The 17,391-nt window shown below is 31.7% G+C and overlaps 2 protein-coding genes across 3 annotated transcripts; both read right to left on the bottom strand.

Annotated features, from left to right (window-relative positions):
• Positions 1-819: 819 nt before the first annotated feature.
• On the bottom strand, positions 820-13,144 carry LOC106709766 (piwi-like protein Ago3). Of its 2 annotated transcripts, XM_045681332.1 has the most exons (17): positions 12,955-13,144; positions 12,533-12,701; positions 11,838-11,931; positions 11,642-11,726; positions 10,870-10,996; positions 10,221-10,392; positions 9,716-9,843; positions 8,845-9,008; positions 8,047-8,244; positions 6,957-7,106; positions 6,514-6,691; positions 5,552-5,809; positions 4,797-5,024; positions 4,357-4,540; positions 3,648-3,813; positions 2,156-2,374; positions 820-1,328 (listed from the first exon to the last, which is right to left on the bottom strand). In XM_045681332.1, exons 2-17 carry the CDS (start codon positions 12,695-12,697, stop codon positions 1,064-1,066), a joined length of 2,781 nt encoding a protein of 926 aa, XP_045537288.1. In that variant the 5' UTR covers positions 12,698-12,701; positions 12,955-13,144; the 3' UTR covers positions 820-1,063. The 2 variants fall into 2 exon arrangements, with proteins under 2 accessions (XP_045537288.1, XP_045537289.1); XM_045681333.1 differs by lacking the exon at positions 820-1,328 and having other exon boundaries at positions 2,328-2,390.
• Positions 13,145-13,722: 578 nt separating this feature from the next.
• On the bottom strand, positions 13,723-16,007 carry LOC106709774 (NFU1 iron-sulfur cluster scaffold homolog, mitochondrial-like). Its single transcript, XM_014501652.2, has 5 exons — positions 15,832-16,007; positions 15,523-15,743; positions 15,222-15,407; positions 14,561-14,748; positions 13,723-13,881 (listed from the first exon to the last, which is right to left on the bottom strand). The coding sequence occupies exons 1-5, from the start codon at positions 15,903-15,905 to the stop codon at positions 13,750-13,752; spliced, it is 801 nt and encodes a 266-aa protein (XP_014357138.1). The 5' UTR covers positions 15,906-16,007; the 3' UTR covers positions 13,723-13,749.
• Between the last annotated feature and the right edge of the window lie 1,384 nt (positions 16,008-17,391).

Raw genomic sequence — 17,391 nt, 5'->3', positions numbered from 1 at the left:
GACGGAGTCGCGGTATATAGTGTATAATCATATAAATTTTTGTGTGACTGTAATCACGTGTTTTTATGTGAATTTTTTATCAATGTAAACTCGTGGTTTAACAAAAACATGTTTAGGATTCGATGCTCGAGCGGTTTGTTGCGTATTTAGAAGATCTTTTATATAGTATGAATAAATTTGAACTAAACTGAATTTGAATTATTGTAGAAAATATTATAAGCAATCATTTGAATAACTAAATAATTTAAGATATCAAATGTGATTTTGGAATTAATGCGTGATTATTATTTCAGTCAAATCTTTGATTAACTTATAATTATAAAATCAACTGCATTATTTTATTAATTATTTACATTTAAATATTCCTTACGATGTTACAAATATCGCGAAAGTCACAATAATTGACTATATCTTTAGATAAATCTTTTCTTTCCGACTGTACTTATTTAACGTTTTAATTATTATTTTATAACTACCGAACTGTACTTGTAATTTTGAGCACCATACAATTGACAGTCGTGAACAAAAGTGAAATCTATATGACATTGGAAAGTAACGAAGTTTAATATTTTTTCCCGACTGTACTTATGATATTGATTATTAGATATTTGGTACAGTCAAAAACAAAAATGCGAACTATCTTTTTAATATTATAAATGCGAAAGTATGAATGTTTGTTAAGAGGTATCTCCAGAAAGGCTCTCGATGAAATTTGCAATAGATGTAGAACATAGTCTGGAAAAACACGTAGGCTACTAATTAAGTTTTTATTTTTATTTTATTTCGCCCGGACAGTCACATGCAACAGTTAGTATATAACAATAATAACTTATCGGTGAGCACGTTAGGCGCAGCTGGTCTATGTTCAAAGGAATATTCTTCCTAACTGTACTCGAGGTAGATACATTGCGGACAGTCAGAGACAAAAGTGCAATCTTCAAGAACAACTTATCAGTGAGCGCGTCAGAAGGCAGCTGGTCTATGTTCAAAGCTATATTCATCCTAACTGTACTTGTGACATCGAAGTAGATGCATTACGGACAGTCAGAGACAAAAGTGCAATCTACAAGAAGAACAACTTATCGGTGAGGGCGTCCGACGGCAGCTGGTGTATGTTCTGTCCGACAAGGTAGGCGAGCTTGTGCGCGTACTGGCACGGCGCTGGAACACGCACTGTGCCAGGCCAGTTGTAGTACAGGTGGCACATCTTGTACGTCAGCCGCTGGCACTGGTCCGCTGTCATGCCACTGTCGTCATGTATTACGACATAATGTGTGGGCGTGACTGTACCTTGGTTGACTTTCTGCGATGCGATGAGGAAATCGTACCTGTAATATTGAAATACGTTATTCAGGTAATTATAGATGGTTTTTTTTATTTTTTAGTATGAAAATTCGTGGCTTGACTACTATTTTCCTAAAGTTTTCTGCTCGTTAGTGCATTTTTAAACTAGTTTTAGTCAAATTCTTTAGTTTGTGCAAAAATGACATATCTTCTTTCTCCCTTATGCAAGTGATACTTGCAGTGATTAGTTTATTTTAAACTAGCTGTGCCCGCGACTTCGTTCGCGTGAAATTCTGTCTTCGGATAGCATTTTAGCCTATTCTACTTAACCGACGTGCTATGCTTTGATGTATGGATGTAGAAGAACATAGAGGTGTGCCAGGACCGCGCCAAATGTAGGTTCTGGGTTACGGCGTGAATTTTGTTGTTTTTTACTTAAACTTATAAAAAATTACAACAAAACATATTAAACTTACAAAATATTCACATAAACATCATATATTTCCAATTAAAATTTCATCCCCTATTGTTTGCACCCTTGAGGGTAAAATAAAAAAAAATAATTTTGTATTTATTTATATCAAATTAGCAGTTTTAAAACTAAGTTTCAAGCTTTCAACTGTAAAAATGACGATAATTCCATACAAAATTTAACCCCCACTTTCAACCCCTTACAACCCCTTTTTTGCGTTAAAATGTAACTAACGTCTTTCCTCAGGCTCTAGACTATCTGTGTATCAAATTTCATTTAAATCGGTTTAGTACTTTTGGCGTGAAAGCGAGACAGACAGACAGAGTTACTTTCGCATTTATAATATTAGTAAGGATTATAACAATATTACTAGAGTTCTACTAATAAATGTCAACTCACCAATCTCGTCTCGTGACACAATGATCTAGAACAGTTCCTGGGAAGGGATTCTCGAAACCGTTGCGAGTCTTCATGAATATTCTCGTATTGATACGTTTCTGTACAACAATGTATGTAAGCGAAGGCTTGTACGTAGTGCCCAAGATTGAGAAACAGATCTGCATCTGAGGGATCTCGTAGTCTTGGAGGAGTTTTAACTGACCGTCACCAACACCATCTCTGAAATTATTAAAAACTGTATTTACTATAGTTAAATGGTAATTTAAGCCGTCCTTAGTGTAGATTTAGTATACGAAATGATCTTTAGTTACCTTTAGTACCGTAAAATGGGGTGAATAGACACAGAACTAGAAATAATTACATCATTAGATTACAACTCACTGCAATTACTTTACTCTACAGATAAAAATCTGCAGGTCATGGGTTCGAATCCCGCCATGTACCAATGTGTTTTTCGAGTTTACACAGATAAAAATCAATGAATTATTACCGAAAACAATTAAATATTACAGTTTAAAGGCATTTGTAGTTTTCTTTCTATTTTCACCCCATTTTACCAGTATGTTAGTTAAGGTGTTGTGTTTTTTTTACTTATTTTTTTTGGTTGTATGTAGTATAATGAATCTGCTAAATTTTTTATAGTGTGTGTGTGTAATATTGTAATTATGTATTAAAAATAATATTTTTCCAATATGTGTATCCACCTAATGTTACATGAAATAAATAAAAAAATAAAATAAAATAAAGATTTGGACTTTAACTTAGTTTTTATTTTCAATTTTTTTATAGGCAACAAAGGTATTAACAGTCATGCAAAATGCCCTTCTGAAAGTTTAAAAAACATATTTTTTTTTTTTATAAATTCCTATAGTCCGGTCGCGGAGCAGGAAGAATTTCGTACAATGACCTCTTTATCTACTGACAGAGGTTCCAAACGTTTTTGTATTAAGTGCGGTTTACATGAATTATTTGAAAGTGAAAGAAAATTTACCAACTTATAAAATATAGTTATTATTATATAAATCATTTATTTAGATTTAATAATACAAGTAAAAATAAAAATCTAGACAAGTATCTAATAATAAAAAATCAAAAAACAGAATCTGATTCCTCTGTTTCGGAGTAACTGTTACTTTGCTCTATTGTTCAATTTCAAGAAGTGAAGAATTCATTTGCATAATATTTTAAAACCAAAAATTAATTATCGGAAAGCCGGCAATAAAATAGATGAATGCCTGCACTTCCGTCTTTCAAATATTCGTTTCGATTGTTCATTTCGAACTAACCAATAATTAACCTTTTCGGTAATCCTTCTAACGGAGCCCATAAAATTTTTATTATGCAAACAAACAAACTAAAGGTTTAGAATCCCTGAGGACGGCGGCCTTTGTTTCTGTGCGAGCGAGACTCATTGTATTTACGCGGGAGCGACAGAGACAGGTAATGCGAGTTCAATGTACGAAATTCTTCCTGCTCCGCGACCGGACTATACCTGTAAATAATAATTCTGTCTGGTAATCTTCCATTGACTCGAAGGTAATGTTTCAACGCATCAACGAAACATGATTTGAGGCTGTCAACAATCTCCTGCCCTCTCTCTTGTAACACCACTTTGGAGTACCAGTGTGTCATCGTTTGATTGTAAGATGCTATGAATGCTGTAATATTAAATATTATAATATAAATATCAGCTTTCAAAAAAATAACACCAACAGTTTTGATACAAAAAAGACAAAAAATATATTTTTTTTCATTTCTGAATTACATTTTTTTGAATTATTATAAAGATTTTTACATATAGAAGTATATTTTTCTAAGTAAAACAGAGGAAATAAAAAAAAAACGCTAGATAAAAATAATGAGGAGAAACACTGTCTTGCTCGCTTTAGATATCAGCATGATAAAGAGTATCACTAAATATACCATACATATCTAAAAAAAAAAAAACACTTTATTTAAAAAAAAAAATTACAACAGTAACCACAGCAACAATTTCCATCAAATTCACTCAAAAAGAAAAAGTTTTTTTTTAAATAGTACAAAATAATTTAAAAAAAATCTTTTCCTGTTCTAGCACAGTCAATACATTGTTATTTATCTTTTCAATCACTAGAATGACATATAAAAACTTTGACAGATGACATCCGTATTCTTGGCGATGTCACCACCTACTTAGAGCTTTCAATTATATTATGACTTACCACAAACACTTCTCTTTTTCCTACTCGCATCATGATAGGAGTCAATGCCTATGATCATGGCTGACTTCAACGGTATACTGATGTTCCACAATGTACCACCAAGTTTGCAGTTCATTTGGAGCAAAATCTTCTGAGTGATGGAACGGATCTTCTGACTGTTCATTATTGTACGAGCATTTATCACCTTTAATAATGAATAAGATAATTTGATTGCGAAAAACAAAAAGCAAATTTAATTAAAATATTTATTTTATTTATTATATTTTTTAATTAATAATTAATTATTTATTATAATATCTCGAGGAAATTTAGCATAGATATAGAAAATAGTATGGATGAATACATAGGCTACTATTTTTTTTTAATTCCTAGCTGCCGGAGTCGCTACAGATAGTATATAATAATTTAACTTGAACAAACAGATAAAAAACATAACTTACTTGTGAAGGAACAGGATTATCAACACAACATATCTTCTTTATAGCGGAGTATCTGTCATCTCGTATAGTGGGACAGATAGCTACGACTAGCTGTAAGTTGGCTATAGAAAACTTCCTGAGAGCCGCAACGTAGGAATCCGTGCGGTCATTGGGTAGACGTATCAGTTCTGGTGCGGATACGTTGATACCCATCGGTCGACAACAACGCTTCAATGTATCTACAAAATCCTATATAAAAAGAAATATGTTATTTTTATACAAGGTAGAAAAAAGAGCAAGTGACAACTAACAGTTGTGTTACCTATCTATAATGAAAAGAAGAAAGAATGTACAGTTGCGGAAAATCGCGGTGTTTCATTAAAAAAAATTGCCTTGTTCTTGTTATATAAATCAATTAAGTGTCTGGTCGATTTTATTTCGGACAAACACAGTTAAAAGTTGCTTCCTATTATTGTTCCGCGTTGTCGTTTCAATGAGATCAAAACATTCAAACAAGTGTAGCTACTAAAGTCCATTGCCAAATTCCCTAACTGTACATATTTCCCATTTCTATAAATCTGTTCCCGTACTAAATCTACTTCTCCTTCCCATCCTAAATTAAACCAAATTAAGCAATCGATTAAACCCAAATTAATCTATCCGAACTGTACCTGACACAGGGGAAGAATATAAATAAAGTGACAAATCACTAATCAATATTAGTTCAGACTAGTCAATACTAGCCTTACTGAGATAATCTAGTTTAAAACACTTACATTAGTCACATTTTTATCTCTATCAGTGAAGAGCACAACCCATCGCAGGATATCAACGGCTTGCATAACAGCATTTCTAGAAACATCTCCGTTCCAATCAGCATTATCCTTTCCGGGCACTTTGACATTGTTTCCAAAGTAGAGAGGCTCCGGGGGCAGAGTCCTAGCGGTGATGTTGACAGTCTCCGGTGCTATACTCAGCCCCCAACCGGTTAAACGGCTCTTTGCAGTCTCATTTGACAGCACGTTTTGTATGTACTAGAAAATATCAGGTCATTATTTCGATAGGTCCCTATGTATTAGGTACAAAGTAACAAATTGATAATCTTTCATTTTTGTGTTAAAAGCTACCTCTTAGTTTAGTTAATAACGTGCATTAAACAAAATACACATTTACAGGTGTAAATGTTATTTTTGGTGAAGTTAAATTTTCCTGTACGGTTGAAACTTTGACGGCCTCTACTGAAAAGTTGTAAATTTGAACGTAAGCCCTTATTTGTAGGAGCCATCGATTTATTAGGATTTCTTTGTCGTATTCAATGTAACTCTTGAATATTGTGTTACATTATTTTATAATATTTGTCTATTCTAATATTATAAAGTTGAAAGATTTGATTGTTTGTATTGAATAGACTTCGAAACTATTGAACCGATTTAAAAAAAAAATTCTTTCACTGTTAGGAAGCTACACTATCCCCGTGTGACATAAGCTATCTTTGTTTTTAAATTCCGCGCAAAGTCGCGGGCAACTGCTAGTCTTTCATATTTAGACCAAAGCAATTAACATTACACCTTGAAGATTTTTTTTACTTTACGTTGTGTATTTAGTGAAAAATTATAGTAGTAAAAATTTATAATATAGCAAAAAAATTATTTAAGATATAATACAACGAATTTAGGTTTATTTAACAGATAGATTGTTTAGTTATAAATATATTTTATAATTATTTCCAAAATGGTACCTTTTTGAATGCGGCATGTCTTTGATTGGGTGTGATCCGTGTGTAAGTGGCAACATCCTTCATGAGACGGAAGTTGCTGCGCTGGTCATCAGTCAGTCCTGTCAGCTGGCACAGCTCCGGCACCAAGCAGATCATGAAGTCTGTCGCTTGCTCTGATCCGGGCAACCGCTTTGTGTCTCTGGGAAACATGGATATTTTACGTTTTCACTATTGTTAAACTTGTATAGACACATAGTTATTCACGATTTTTTTTTTTACTTTTTTAATATGTTTTTACAGTGTTATTATATTGTAATTACATCAATTTTGTTTTCCAACTGAGTTTTTTTTTAACAAATCATAGAAATATAAAAATAAAATGAGTAGAAGTTTTTAAAATTTGATAAATTATAATAAGATATATATTTTTTTAATTATTATTCATTAAAACTTTGAATAATTACCTTGATATTAAAAGTGGTTGTTCCCAGTCCATGATTTCAATTCCATAATTTTTCTTATAGTAATCAATAAATGAGATTTGAACAGGTTGTCCATTTTCTAACTTTTCGAATGTAGATCTGGGTGTCATTGTATCGTCAATACTATCGACTCTAAAAAAAAAATATAGTTTAAGAGACAACAAAGTAACCAAATATAAATCTAATATACATTGGATGGATGGATGGATGGATGTATGTTTGAAAGTATTTCCAGAAAAGCACAATAGATCTCGATGAAATTTGCCATACATGTAGATCATAGTCTGGAAGAACACATAGGATATATATTATGTTTTTTAATTCCACGCGGACGGAGTCGCGGACGACAGTTAGTTTACCTATAAACTATATATTTTTGCTTAAATATGTTGTAAGAATAACAAATATTTAAACTACCAAACTATTCATACATTCTTAAATAATTTATAGTATAACTAGCTGTAGCCTGCGACCCTGTTCGCGGGGCATTAAAAACAAATTTAATAAGTAGCCTATGTGTTCTTCCAGACTATGTTCTACATCTACGCCAAATTTCACCTAGATCCATAAACCAATATCAGAGATACCTTCAAACATCCATCCATCTACACATTCGCATTTATAATATTAGTAAGATTACATATATTTATACAAATCATTTAACATTGTTCTTGTTTTTTATCTTAGCTACAAGCTAATGCTAGCTACATAGTAGCCATCTAAATTTTTGGATACAATCTTTATATATAACTTGTCTTGTGAATGCTGTGTACGTCTGTTATCTGTATGATTCTCTGTTTTTATTGTCTACTAGCTTTTACCCGCGACTCCGTCCGCGCGGAATAAAAAAATAGAAAACGGGGTAAAACTTATCCTATGTCCTTTTCCTGGTTCTAAGCTACCTGCCCACCAATTTTCAGTCAAATCGATTCAGCCGTTCTTGAGTTATAAATGGTGTAACTAACACCACTTTCTTTTATATATAAGATGTGTTATTTGTACCTGTTCATGATTGTTGAACATGCATTTGGTGTACCTCTTTAATAAATAAAATAAAATATTTTATACTTACCGAAACAATTTCTTATTATATGTGGTCATAACAGAACTGCCAATGAGTTTATCTGTCATTGCTCGCTTCCAGTTAGCACCTTCGCACTGGACTGTCTCTTTTATAAGTGACAGTACAGTCTGTGTACGCAGCACTCTATGTGTAGAGTCCAGTGTCAACATTAAACCTCCTTCGTATTCATCCACAGCTGTTACATATCTAAAAGTAATCTTTTAAATAAAAATATTGCTGAATAATGTTGCTTGAGTAATGTAAATTTTAGACTGAAATATATTGTTTTTCTACAATATATTTCAGTCTAAAATTTATATCAAAAAGTGTTTTTTTATCCAAAGGTGGCAAACCAGTAAACGACCACCTGAATTCGCCTAAATAGCGAAGCGACCGTTTCCCATGGACATCCGCAAATGCAAATGCGTTGCCTACCTTTAACCAACGGAAAAGGGGACATACAGAAAGATGATATTTCCCCTTTTTACGTCCCCTTTTCCGCCAAACCACTTTTCCTTCCCATTCTTTTCTAATAAGAAAAGGGTGGGACGGGAAAGAGGACTAAAATTAGGCCCCCGGCATCACACTCATCAGACTTTAAGCTGAAATAGTTCCACTTGATTCCTGTCTTCTGTGTGGTTGTGGTATTTCACCGGTTGATCCGACCCAATTGTGCACCCAACAAATATTGTTGTTGCGGGTTGTTGTTTTCTTTTATACCATACTGAAGTTAGTAATAAATGTTAATTTTACATTATTTTTTTCTGACATTTTGCAAATGTATGGAGGAATATGAAATCCACTCACCCGGGCCACACTTCAAGCTTATGTTGTGGTATTTGTATAGCGCTATGTTCATTGAAATACTGTCGTCCGAATCGTACTAATTGTAAATCTTTCATTATTTGCTTAAACACCACATTGTATATATGTATCATTTCACTCAAACGACGCGTTCGACGGAAACGTATCTGAAAAAAGAGTTAGTCATTTTTACGTGATAAAAATTTAACATTTTATTTAATTTCAATCTAACATTTTATTTAAGTTAACTCAAATTTCAAACAAAATAGCTTCATTCAATTTCTACTATTAGCTTACTCATCTACTATATTTACGAGCAAAGTATGGAATACTATAAAAAATTTAAAATGGCGTAGTCACAAAATGGCGGATGATATTTTTTGTACGACCACCCCAATATGGATATCAAATGCAAAGATTTGAATAGTAGACCAAAATTGTACTATCCAATTCAAAAGATTAACTTAATAAAATAATTGAAATGAAATAAAGGACATCTGTAATATTATTAATTTGTTGATTTTATAAACTAACTAAGCGACCAGTGAGTACACTTAAACCCTGTGGGTTTTTGTACTGCTGAAATTAGTCAGTGATTTTTTTGTACAATAAATAAAAAAAAACTAAAAACTTAAAAATGTATTGCATAAAGTAGGAATTAACTTTATATATAATTACTTGTTTTTCAATTATTTTATGAAAATGTTACAACCTCATATAGACCAGAAAAATTGTTTTTCTGGAAACAACTTTTAGCATAAACTAGTTTGATTTTTATTTAAAAATAAAACTTATAATTTAAATGAAATATTGTAATACATTGTAAGTTATCATTTTACATCCTACTTGATGACATAGTTAAAAAAAAACTTACTATAACTTGAACTTTGCTGTTATCATAAGGATTTGTTGAGACAAGATTCATAGCCTCTTCGGGTAACATATGAGGTACATATAATGTGGTACCATCAAATGTTTTAGTTTTGAAATATTGACTGTGTTCTGTAAAATAAATTATCAATCTTTAACTTACTCTTTTTACATCTATATATATATCTATATATATAAAAGAAAGTTGTGTTAGTTACACCATTTATAACTCAAGAACGGCTGAATCGATTTAGCTGAAAATTGGTGGGCAGGTAGCTTAGAACCAGGAAACGGACATAGGATAATTTTTACCCCTTTTTCTATTTTTTATTCCGCGCGGACGGAGTCGCGGGTAAAAGCTAGTAATATAATAAACAGACAAACAAAAGTTGCATGTGACTTTAACGGTATCAAATTAAAAAAATCTAGTAATATATATAACTTATGACACCTAGGAATTTTTCAAACAAACAAACAAATCCTTTATAATATTAGTATAGATAACATACCATTAAGAAGTTTGAAACATAGGTTCTTGTAATCTTGTTCAGGATTGTATCTTACTTCATACTCAAATACGTGATCCTCTTCAAAATTAAGACGAATAAAGTTTGCTGTTACTTCACAAGGTGTTCCCGATTCACCCTTTCTTACAACAGGCGGTGTTTCTTTGATCTCTCTCTGAAAAATAACGAAACATTAATAAGAATATACAAATTAATCAGTTCATTAAAAGAAACCATTTGATTATCCTCTTTATATAAAGTATTTTATTAAAAATCTTACTAATATTATAAATGCAAATGTTTAGTAAAATGGATGGATGGATGAATGGTTGAAGATATCTCTGGAACGGCTCGACGGTTCTTGATGGAATTTGTCACAGATGTAGAACATAGTATGTAAGAACACATAGGCTATTTATTACGTTTTTTTTAATCCTGCGCAGACATAGTCGCGTTAGACAACTAGCTGTTTTTTTTATAAAAAATAAGGATAAGTAAGGATATGATAAGAGGCAAAAAATAATTTTAATTTTATGATAAGGTGCAAACAAGTAGCGGAAATTAGTAAAATAATTTAATTTAAAAACCCAAGTAACCATAACCTAATTAAGTGTATTTTAAGTATTTTTTTTTAAATATAAATTCTACTTACAAAATATTTATTTTTAGGTATAGTTGAAGATTGAACAGATGATATTGTACTCTCGGCCATTTTCTCTGTTATTTGTTTGACTTCTGCACCTCCAACGTGTGGCTGACTCTGCGCCATTTGAGCTTTCCTGAAATTTTAAAAAAGACCCTTTTAATTAAATGTCACTTAGCCTTTTAATAAGAAAGATGAATATGTATCGTATCGCATTTATTTTTGTTCATATTGTTAAGAGTAAAAAATCTTTGATTTCAACTTTGCGATTCCCATCTGTAACTAATATAAGCCAATCATTGTCTATTGCTGAATGCCACATAATAAACATATAATATAAAATCAGACAGATAACATTATATAGATATATAACAGTAACAGTATATAACAGTGGTAAATGTCAGAAGCAACATATGTTGCAAGAAGGGGCCGGAACACCTGGTGCAATACCACACCCACACAGAGGACACAGTGGAACTGGAAGTAATTCTGTTTTTTGAGGCCTAATTAAACTTCTCTTCCGTTTTCCACCCTTTTCTTATAAGAATAAAAGGGGGTAGTGAATTAGATAGGAGAGGAAAGGGAAGGAAAAACATATTTCCTTTTGTATTTAACTAAATAAACATCAATAATTGACATACACTCACCCTTGAGCGAGTTCCATTCAATTCAAAACATGCATAGTTTTAATAAAAAGTTTGTTATTCTCATTACCACTGGCCATCAATAAGAGTATAGTATTTATAGTTGTACGACAAAGACAAAGTATATTTTTACTAACAAATTCTGCAGTAACTTGATGCCTCTGCCTGCTCCCACTGTTGGTGCTGAAGGGCTGACATCTGATGCCGGAGAGAACTGGACATCTATTGTTAATATATTTCAAAATGAAAAAATACTCTCCAATTTCTCTACAGGTAAACAATAATATGAAAAACCGTTGTAATATTGAATGTGTTAAATCTTTAACCTTATACCTTTAGTTTGTTGATGCATTTTGGACAGCATCATAGCTGCAACCCTTCCTCTGCCACCAATAGTTGTAGAAGGCATACCTGTAGCAGCACTTACCTGAAAATTATAGCAATTTATAATCATACTTGATAGTGGATTTGACAGGGGAGGGTATGCATAGGAAGGGTAAATATCCTCTTTCTGTGTCCCCTCTTCCATTATTTAAAGGCAATGCAATTGAGTCTATTTGCTATTTGCTTGTGGCCACTTAATTGTCTACCACCTTATAACAAAGTTATTACAGCTGCAGAAACTTCAATATATACTGAAATGTTCCTAAATTCCAAGCTAGTACAACATAATCAGATGGTAGATACTGTCAGGAGGGTTATAGAAACAGTATAGACATAAATAGCTTGAAGCAGGAAGCTGAGAAGAAGCTCTGAAGAGGCATTTGCTTGCAAGATGTACGGTTCATTTAATGAGCCTGTGACATCATAAGTATTCCTAACAGAGATTAGGTTTGGTTAGCGTACCTCATGTTTTGAATGGAATTTGTGAGATTAGCCTTTTATTGTAATTTAGTTCAAGCCATAAAACATCAGTACGCAAAAATATTAAGGAAGGTAGTTTATTAATATTTACTACTTTCATTTAATAGAAACTATTGGTACTGTTCTCATAAAGAAAAAAAAAACTTTTCTATAAGAAAACTTACAACACTTGGAGGCAAACTTGGGGGCACACTAGGAGGTACACTTGGACCGGGGAACTCCTTTACAGAAGATTCCCCTGATGATGACTGTGAATCAGCAGCTAGAGACTTCTTTAGGTCCTTAAGTAAGGCCAAGCCCCGTCCACGACCTCTACTTTGGTCCGCCATCGTCCTAAAAATATTTATAAATTAACCCCAACTTCAGAAGACATGTTAGTAGAATAAAAATTAATACAACACCGATTAGTACGCTATTCTGAAATCTCCCTGATATTTCAGATATATATATAGACCTGGAGGTATACTTATATAGTGTTACAAGGTATATTTTTACTTTATAAGATTGAAGAAAAACACAAGTTATAACCAGTATTTGGCGGGTTTCAGTTTAAATTCTGCCTTTGATTACGAGTCTGTTATCATACCTTTTCTTAGTTTTGGTTTGTATTTATCAACGGTTATTGAAATTAACCAAGTTTCTTTCCTATATTCTTAAATCAACATCGAAAATGAGAAACTTTAGAATTGCTGAATTCGCTGAGAAAGTTTTTACACCAAACCAAAATGCCAAAGCAAAGCCAAAGAGTAGGTATGAAATATTTATTGCGCCTTGCGGCAAACACCAGTCCACCAACATTGAATAGGAAACTGTCAGTGTCAGTCAGATTTTTTATGCTCTATCCAGAGACCTCAATATTACACATTATAAGCTGTGGTATTTTGTGGCTAATTTATTTTCGCCGTTTTGGCGCTATTTTTATTTTATTTTATGGTCTGATCTGATTACGGAACCTTATCGTCAAAATCCGCGGCTCTCTACTGAAAAGTAAATTAAAAACCTAGAGGCAATCTTTTTCGATTCTTTATAATTACATTCTAGTTAGCAACTTTTTAAATTTCGGGGTTACGTATATTTTGAAATTAATGTAGGTACCTACATATAATATTGTACTCTTTGGTAGGTACAATACAAGGCAAACCAATTATTTTGGTGTTCTCGCCAGTGGGTAGTTTTTTAAAAGCCCTGACGGATGCGGGGCTTGAGCTGGTAGGGAAACGGGCAAATAAAACAAAAATGTACTATCAAGAAGCTATATTCCCTAAGTTATAATTATTCGTAAATACACATATAACTACAAGCTTTTTTAATATTTCTAAGTGATAAATCATACGTAAAAATGTCCATAAATATTTAATTATAATAGATCCATAACTTTGTTTTACTCATTTTTCTCTTTTGTTTTCAATTGTTCAAATTCTTTGAATATTTTCTCACTGAGTTTCTCTCCATCGTCATCTATTTGTTCAACAGATAGGACTTCAGGTATGTAAAATTGCATCATGTTTTGTACCTAGAATGCATTCAGAATATTAATTAAAACTCATATCAAAATAATTTTATGAAATGATTGTTGCAGCCATAATTCATTCAAAATATGTTCATAGAAAATTATTGATTTCCACTATCAAAATCTTACTAATATTATAAATGTGAAAGTATAGATACATGGATAGATGGGTCTCTATTAAATTTGGCATGGATGTAGAACAGAGTCCGAAGAGCACATAGCCTACGAAGATTTTTTAATTCCGCTTGTATGAAGATGTGGGTGACAGCTGGTAACAGCTCTTTTATTCTTTTTGAAAAAATAAAAACAATAAGTGTTTGACAGAGGTATTTCACATTTAAACATGCTATTACGCTTAAGGCTTATTTTTACGATGTCCAAGTAAGTCTTGAATTAGCTACTTGGAATTTATTTGTCAAATAAAGACATCATTGGTGTATCGCAATTTCCACATAAGCTGTGTTAATCTGTTGGTTAGTTGTTAAGCATTTTATCTGGACATTGTGAAACAGGCTCTTACTAATACATTCAGTTATTAAGTTTATCATAATAAATGTCCACTAATGACTTCCTAAGTGATCTTATGACTCTGAATGTTTAATTGAACTATCAAGTCCAAAAAGATATATGCCATGATCATATTTTTTTTTATTAATAACAAATTACACTATTAAATACTAACTCCATTTTTCAAAGTAACAATAGAGCTGGGGCATGATGAGCAAGAGCCTTGCATCTTGAGTCTGAGCACTCCGTCTTTAAAATCCACAAACAGAACATCACCACCATCTTCTTGTACAGTTGGTCTGATTCTTGTATCAAGTAATTCTTTGATCATTTGCACTATTTCATCATCATCTTCATTTATTTCTGTAAATAAAACAAGTAAATTTGGTTACTGGTTTAGATAAAAATGATGTTTATGGTTGGTAAGGTAAAGTCATTAAAGGTCATATTTATCTTATAGAAATCTTCTTTTTAAAGTCTTTTGTAGGTTTAGTTATAATCCTGAGCTATGAAAAAATATATTTCATTTCACTACAGCATCAAAATAAAGGAAACTGGTTACATCAAATTCCATATTTGGCATTGCACCATTTAACTTTTATAGTTATTGAGAAAATTGTGTGAAAAAGTTACTGTAAAACAAACAAACAATATTTAGCAAGTGTTCTGAAAAATTTAATTTACAAAAATTTTAAAGAGTTTAAGCAACATAATATGTGTTGTAGTTTATCTATGTTGACAAATTTATTTCAGGTTTGATTTTGGTAAGAAAAATAAAGTTTTAATTCAAAATTCAAACAAGGATGGATCTGTTTGACCCAATGTAGTATACATACGAGTATCTCCTGATGGTTTGGCGTCAGTTACAATTGGCAAGCCACTAGCAAAGAAGTCCATTATTGTTGCAAATATTTCGGGTTTAAGTAACTTCCATTCAATATCATCATCTTGCTTAGTAACAGTAACAAAATCATGACCAAAAAATACTGCTTTCACACCTTCAATGCGGAAAATCATTTTTGCTGCAAAGAATTGCAAATTTATACTAATTTAATTGGTAAATTACTTCAGTATCTCAAACACAATTTAATAGAAACTATTTTAAAATATGATTGTTTAAATACAGTTCGCATTTACCTAACGGACTGCATTGTGCAGCGCCAATATTAGGAAAGTCAAGTGTTTGACCAGGTTCCAGAACTTTCGTACCAGGTAGAAATTTTAAACTGTTTGGATTCGGTGTGTCTTGAGTCTGGATAAACATTGTTCTGCATTGACATGATTTAAAGAGTGATTCTTTGCGGTTTCTAGATCCGAAGGTATGTGATAAAACGCTATATTGTTTTGCTTGATTATACCTGTGTAAAAAAACATATTAAAGTGGAATAATCGATAAAATCAAATTCAGATCTAACTTTTTATTGCTTTTTAATATCATTGATTTACCTGTAAGCTATTCCTTGGCGAATATAACGAGACGGATATCCTATTCTAAGCGTTTTCATTAAATTTCTAAACATTGTGACAAGGTGTGTCAATGTATTATTGTCGTATAATAATAACTTTTAATACTACAAAACAAGCAAATTATAATGCGGAGATGAAAATTGAAAAATATGTCAGAAATTGTCAACAAGAAAATGTCAGAATTGTGACAGATGACAGTGACAGCAGTTTTTTTTTTGTTTTGCAGCATTGGCTATTTGTCTATCAGCCTTGCGTTTCCTTTTCCTTTCTTTTCTAGATTCATCTTAATTATAATTATAGGTGGGCCAATTTAATAGGCCACATTAGTCATCTATCAATTATAGCTTCAAATTTAGGTAAAGTTTTTATGCAAAAAAGATTGATTAAAACGAATTAATTTATTCGGACTTCAAACACTTGTGAATCGAATTCATTTGTTATGAAATATCCATGTTTTTCATTCGATATTTTGAAACAGCCTCGCTGCTTAAAAAAATCAGAGTTCGCTAACGCAACCTTATAACGACGTTTTATTTACATGATTACAGTGTATTTATTTAAGAATGAATAGTTTAACAACTGACGCCTATAGAGTATTGAATTAATGTTGTATGAGGATTAATGTTGTACTTAGTGAACGGTTGTCATAATGTTGGACCGTACGCGCATAAGGAACAAATATAAACTATTGAGCATCGATCTTGTAATAAAATTAATCGAACCAATAATAATTAGTATACTTTAGGTTTTTTATTATCATAGCACAACTAACTAAAAATGTTATTTAAACTTCTTTTTTGTTTGACACCACCTAAGTTTTTAGTTTAATATTTTACTTCTTTGTGTAGTTTTGAAGACGTTACATACGTTATAGGCGTGAAGTTATTTTATTTTTATTGTTGTTTGAAAACAATAGTCATGATATTTTTGATTGCAAGTTCTATGAGAACAACCAAAGAAAATCGTAAAGATTCAAAATCGATTTTACCCAAACTCTAGTGAATTGTCAAACTAATCATGCTTTAGATACACTTAAACAATAAATATGTAATCGAAATTGGGAAATTAAAAACTTAAAAAAAGTTTTAAGCCTGCCGTTTTTGATTAAAAATTAAGTTTTAATGTGACCTATTAAAATGGCCTACGTATTACCTACTTCATTATATTATTACTTAGTAAGATTAGTTAACCATTCGATTGTAAACATAGCTAAATACTTTAGCTATATCTAAGTTATCGTAGGATATACGAATAAAAGAAAATAAATCTCATATTTCGTTTATTATCCTTAAATTTATAGGAAAAATATGAAAGTTACTAAACTATTACAATATTCATTACACAAAAACAGATCAAGATTTAACTAAAATTTCTACTTTACTTCAGATTTTCTACAATCAGCTTTTAACAAGTATAAAGGCAATACAATAGTCCTCATGGCTATTTAAAACTATAATTTTATATTACTTAAATAATATAATCAATATTTTTAATAGTTACCGTTAATTTCCACTTTAACATAGCAAGCAAATAAAGTGT

The sequence above is a fragment of the Papilio machaon genome, chromosome 15 (genome assembly GCF_912999745.1).
Source record: "Papilio machaon chromosome 15, ilPapMach1.1, whole genome shotgun sequence".
Taxonomy (NCBI): domain Eukaryota; kingdom Metazoa; phylum Arthropoda; class Insecta; order Lepidoptera; family Papilionidae; genus Papilio; species Papilio machaon.
Note: the sequence above shows the minus strand (reverse complement) of the source record. Positions and strands in the feature narration are given on the sequence as shown.

Bases quoted from the DNA above. Each gene is read 5' to 3' on its own strand.
- LOC106709766 (XM_045681332.1), bottom strand. From the start codon at position 12,697: ATGGCGGACCAAAGTAGAGGTCGTGGACGGGGCTTGGCCTTACTTAAG. The intron at 9,844-10,220 runs GTATGTTATCTA...TTTATTTTACAG, and splicing joins ATGTTTCAAACTTCTTAATG to AACACAGTCAATATTTCAAA. The intron at 2,375-3,647 runs GTATAGTCCGGT...TAATAATTTCAG, and splicing joins GACAGAATTATTATTTACAG to AGATGGTGTTGGTGACGGTC.
- LOC106709774 (XM_014501652.2), bottom strand. From the start codon at position 15,905: ATGTTTAGAAATTTAATGAAAACGCTTAGAATAGGATATCCGTCTCGT. The intron at 15,744-15,831 runs GTAAATCAATGA...TTTTTTACACAG, and splicing joins CGCCAAGGAATAGCTTACAG to GTATAATCAAGCAAAACAAT. The intron at 14,749-15,221 runs GTATGTATACTA...TTTTATTTACAG, and splicing joins CAAACCATCAGGAGATACTC to AAATAAATGAAGATGATGAT.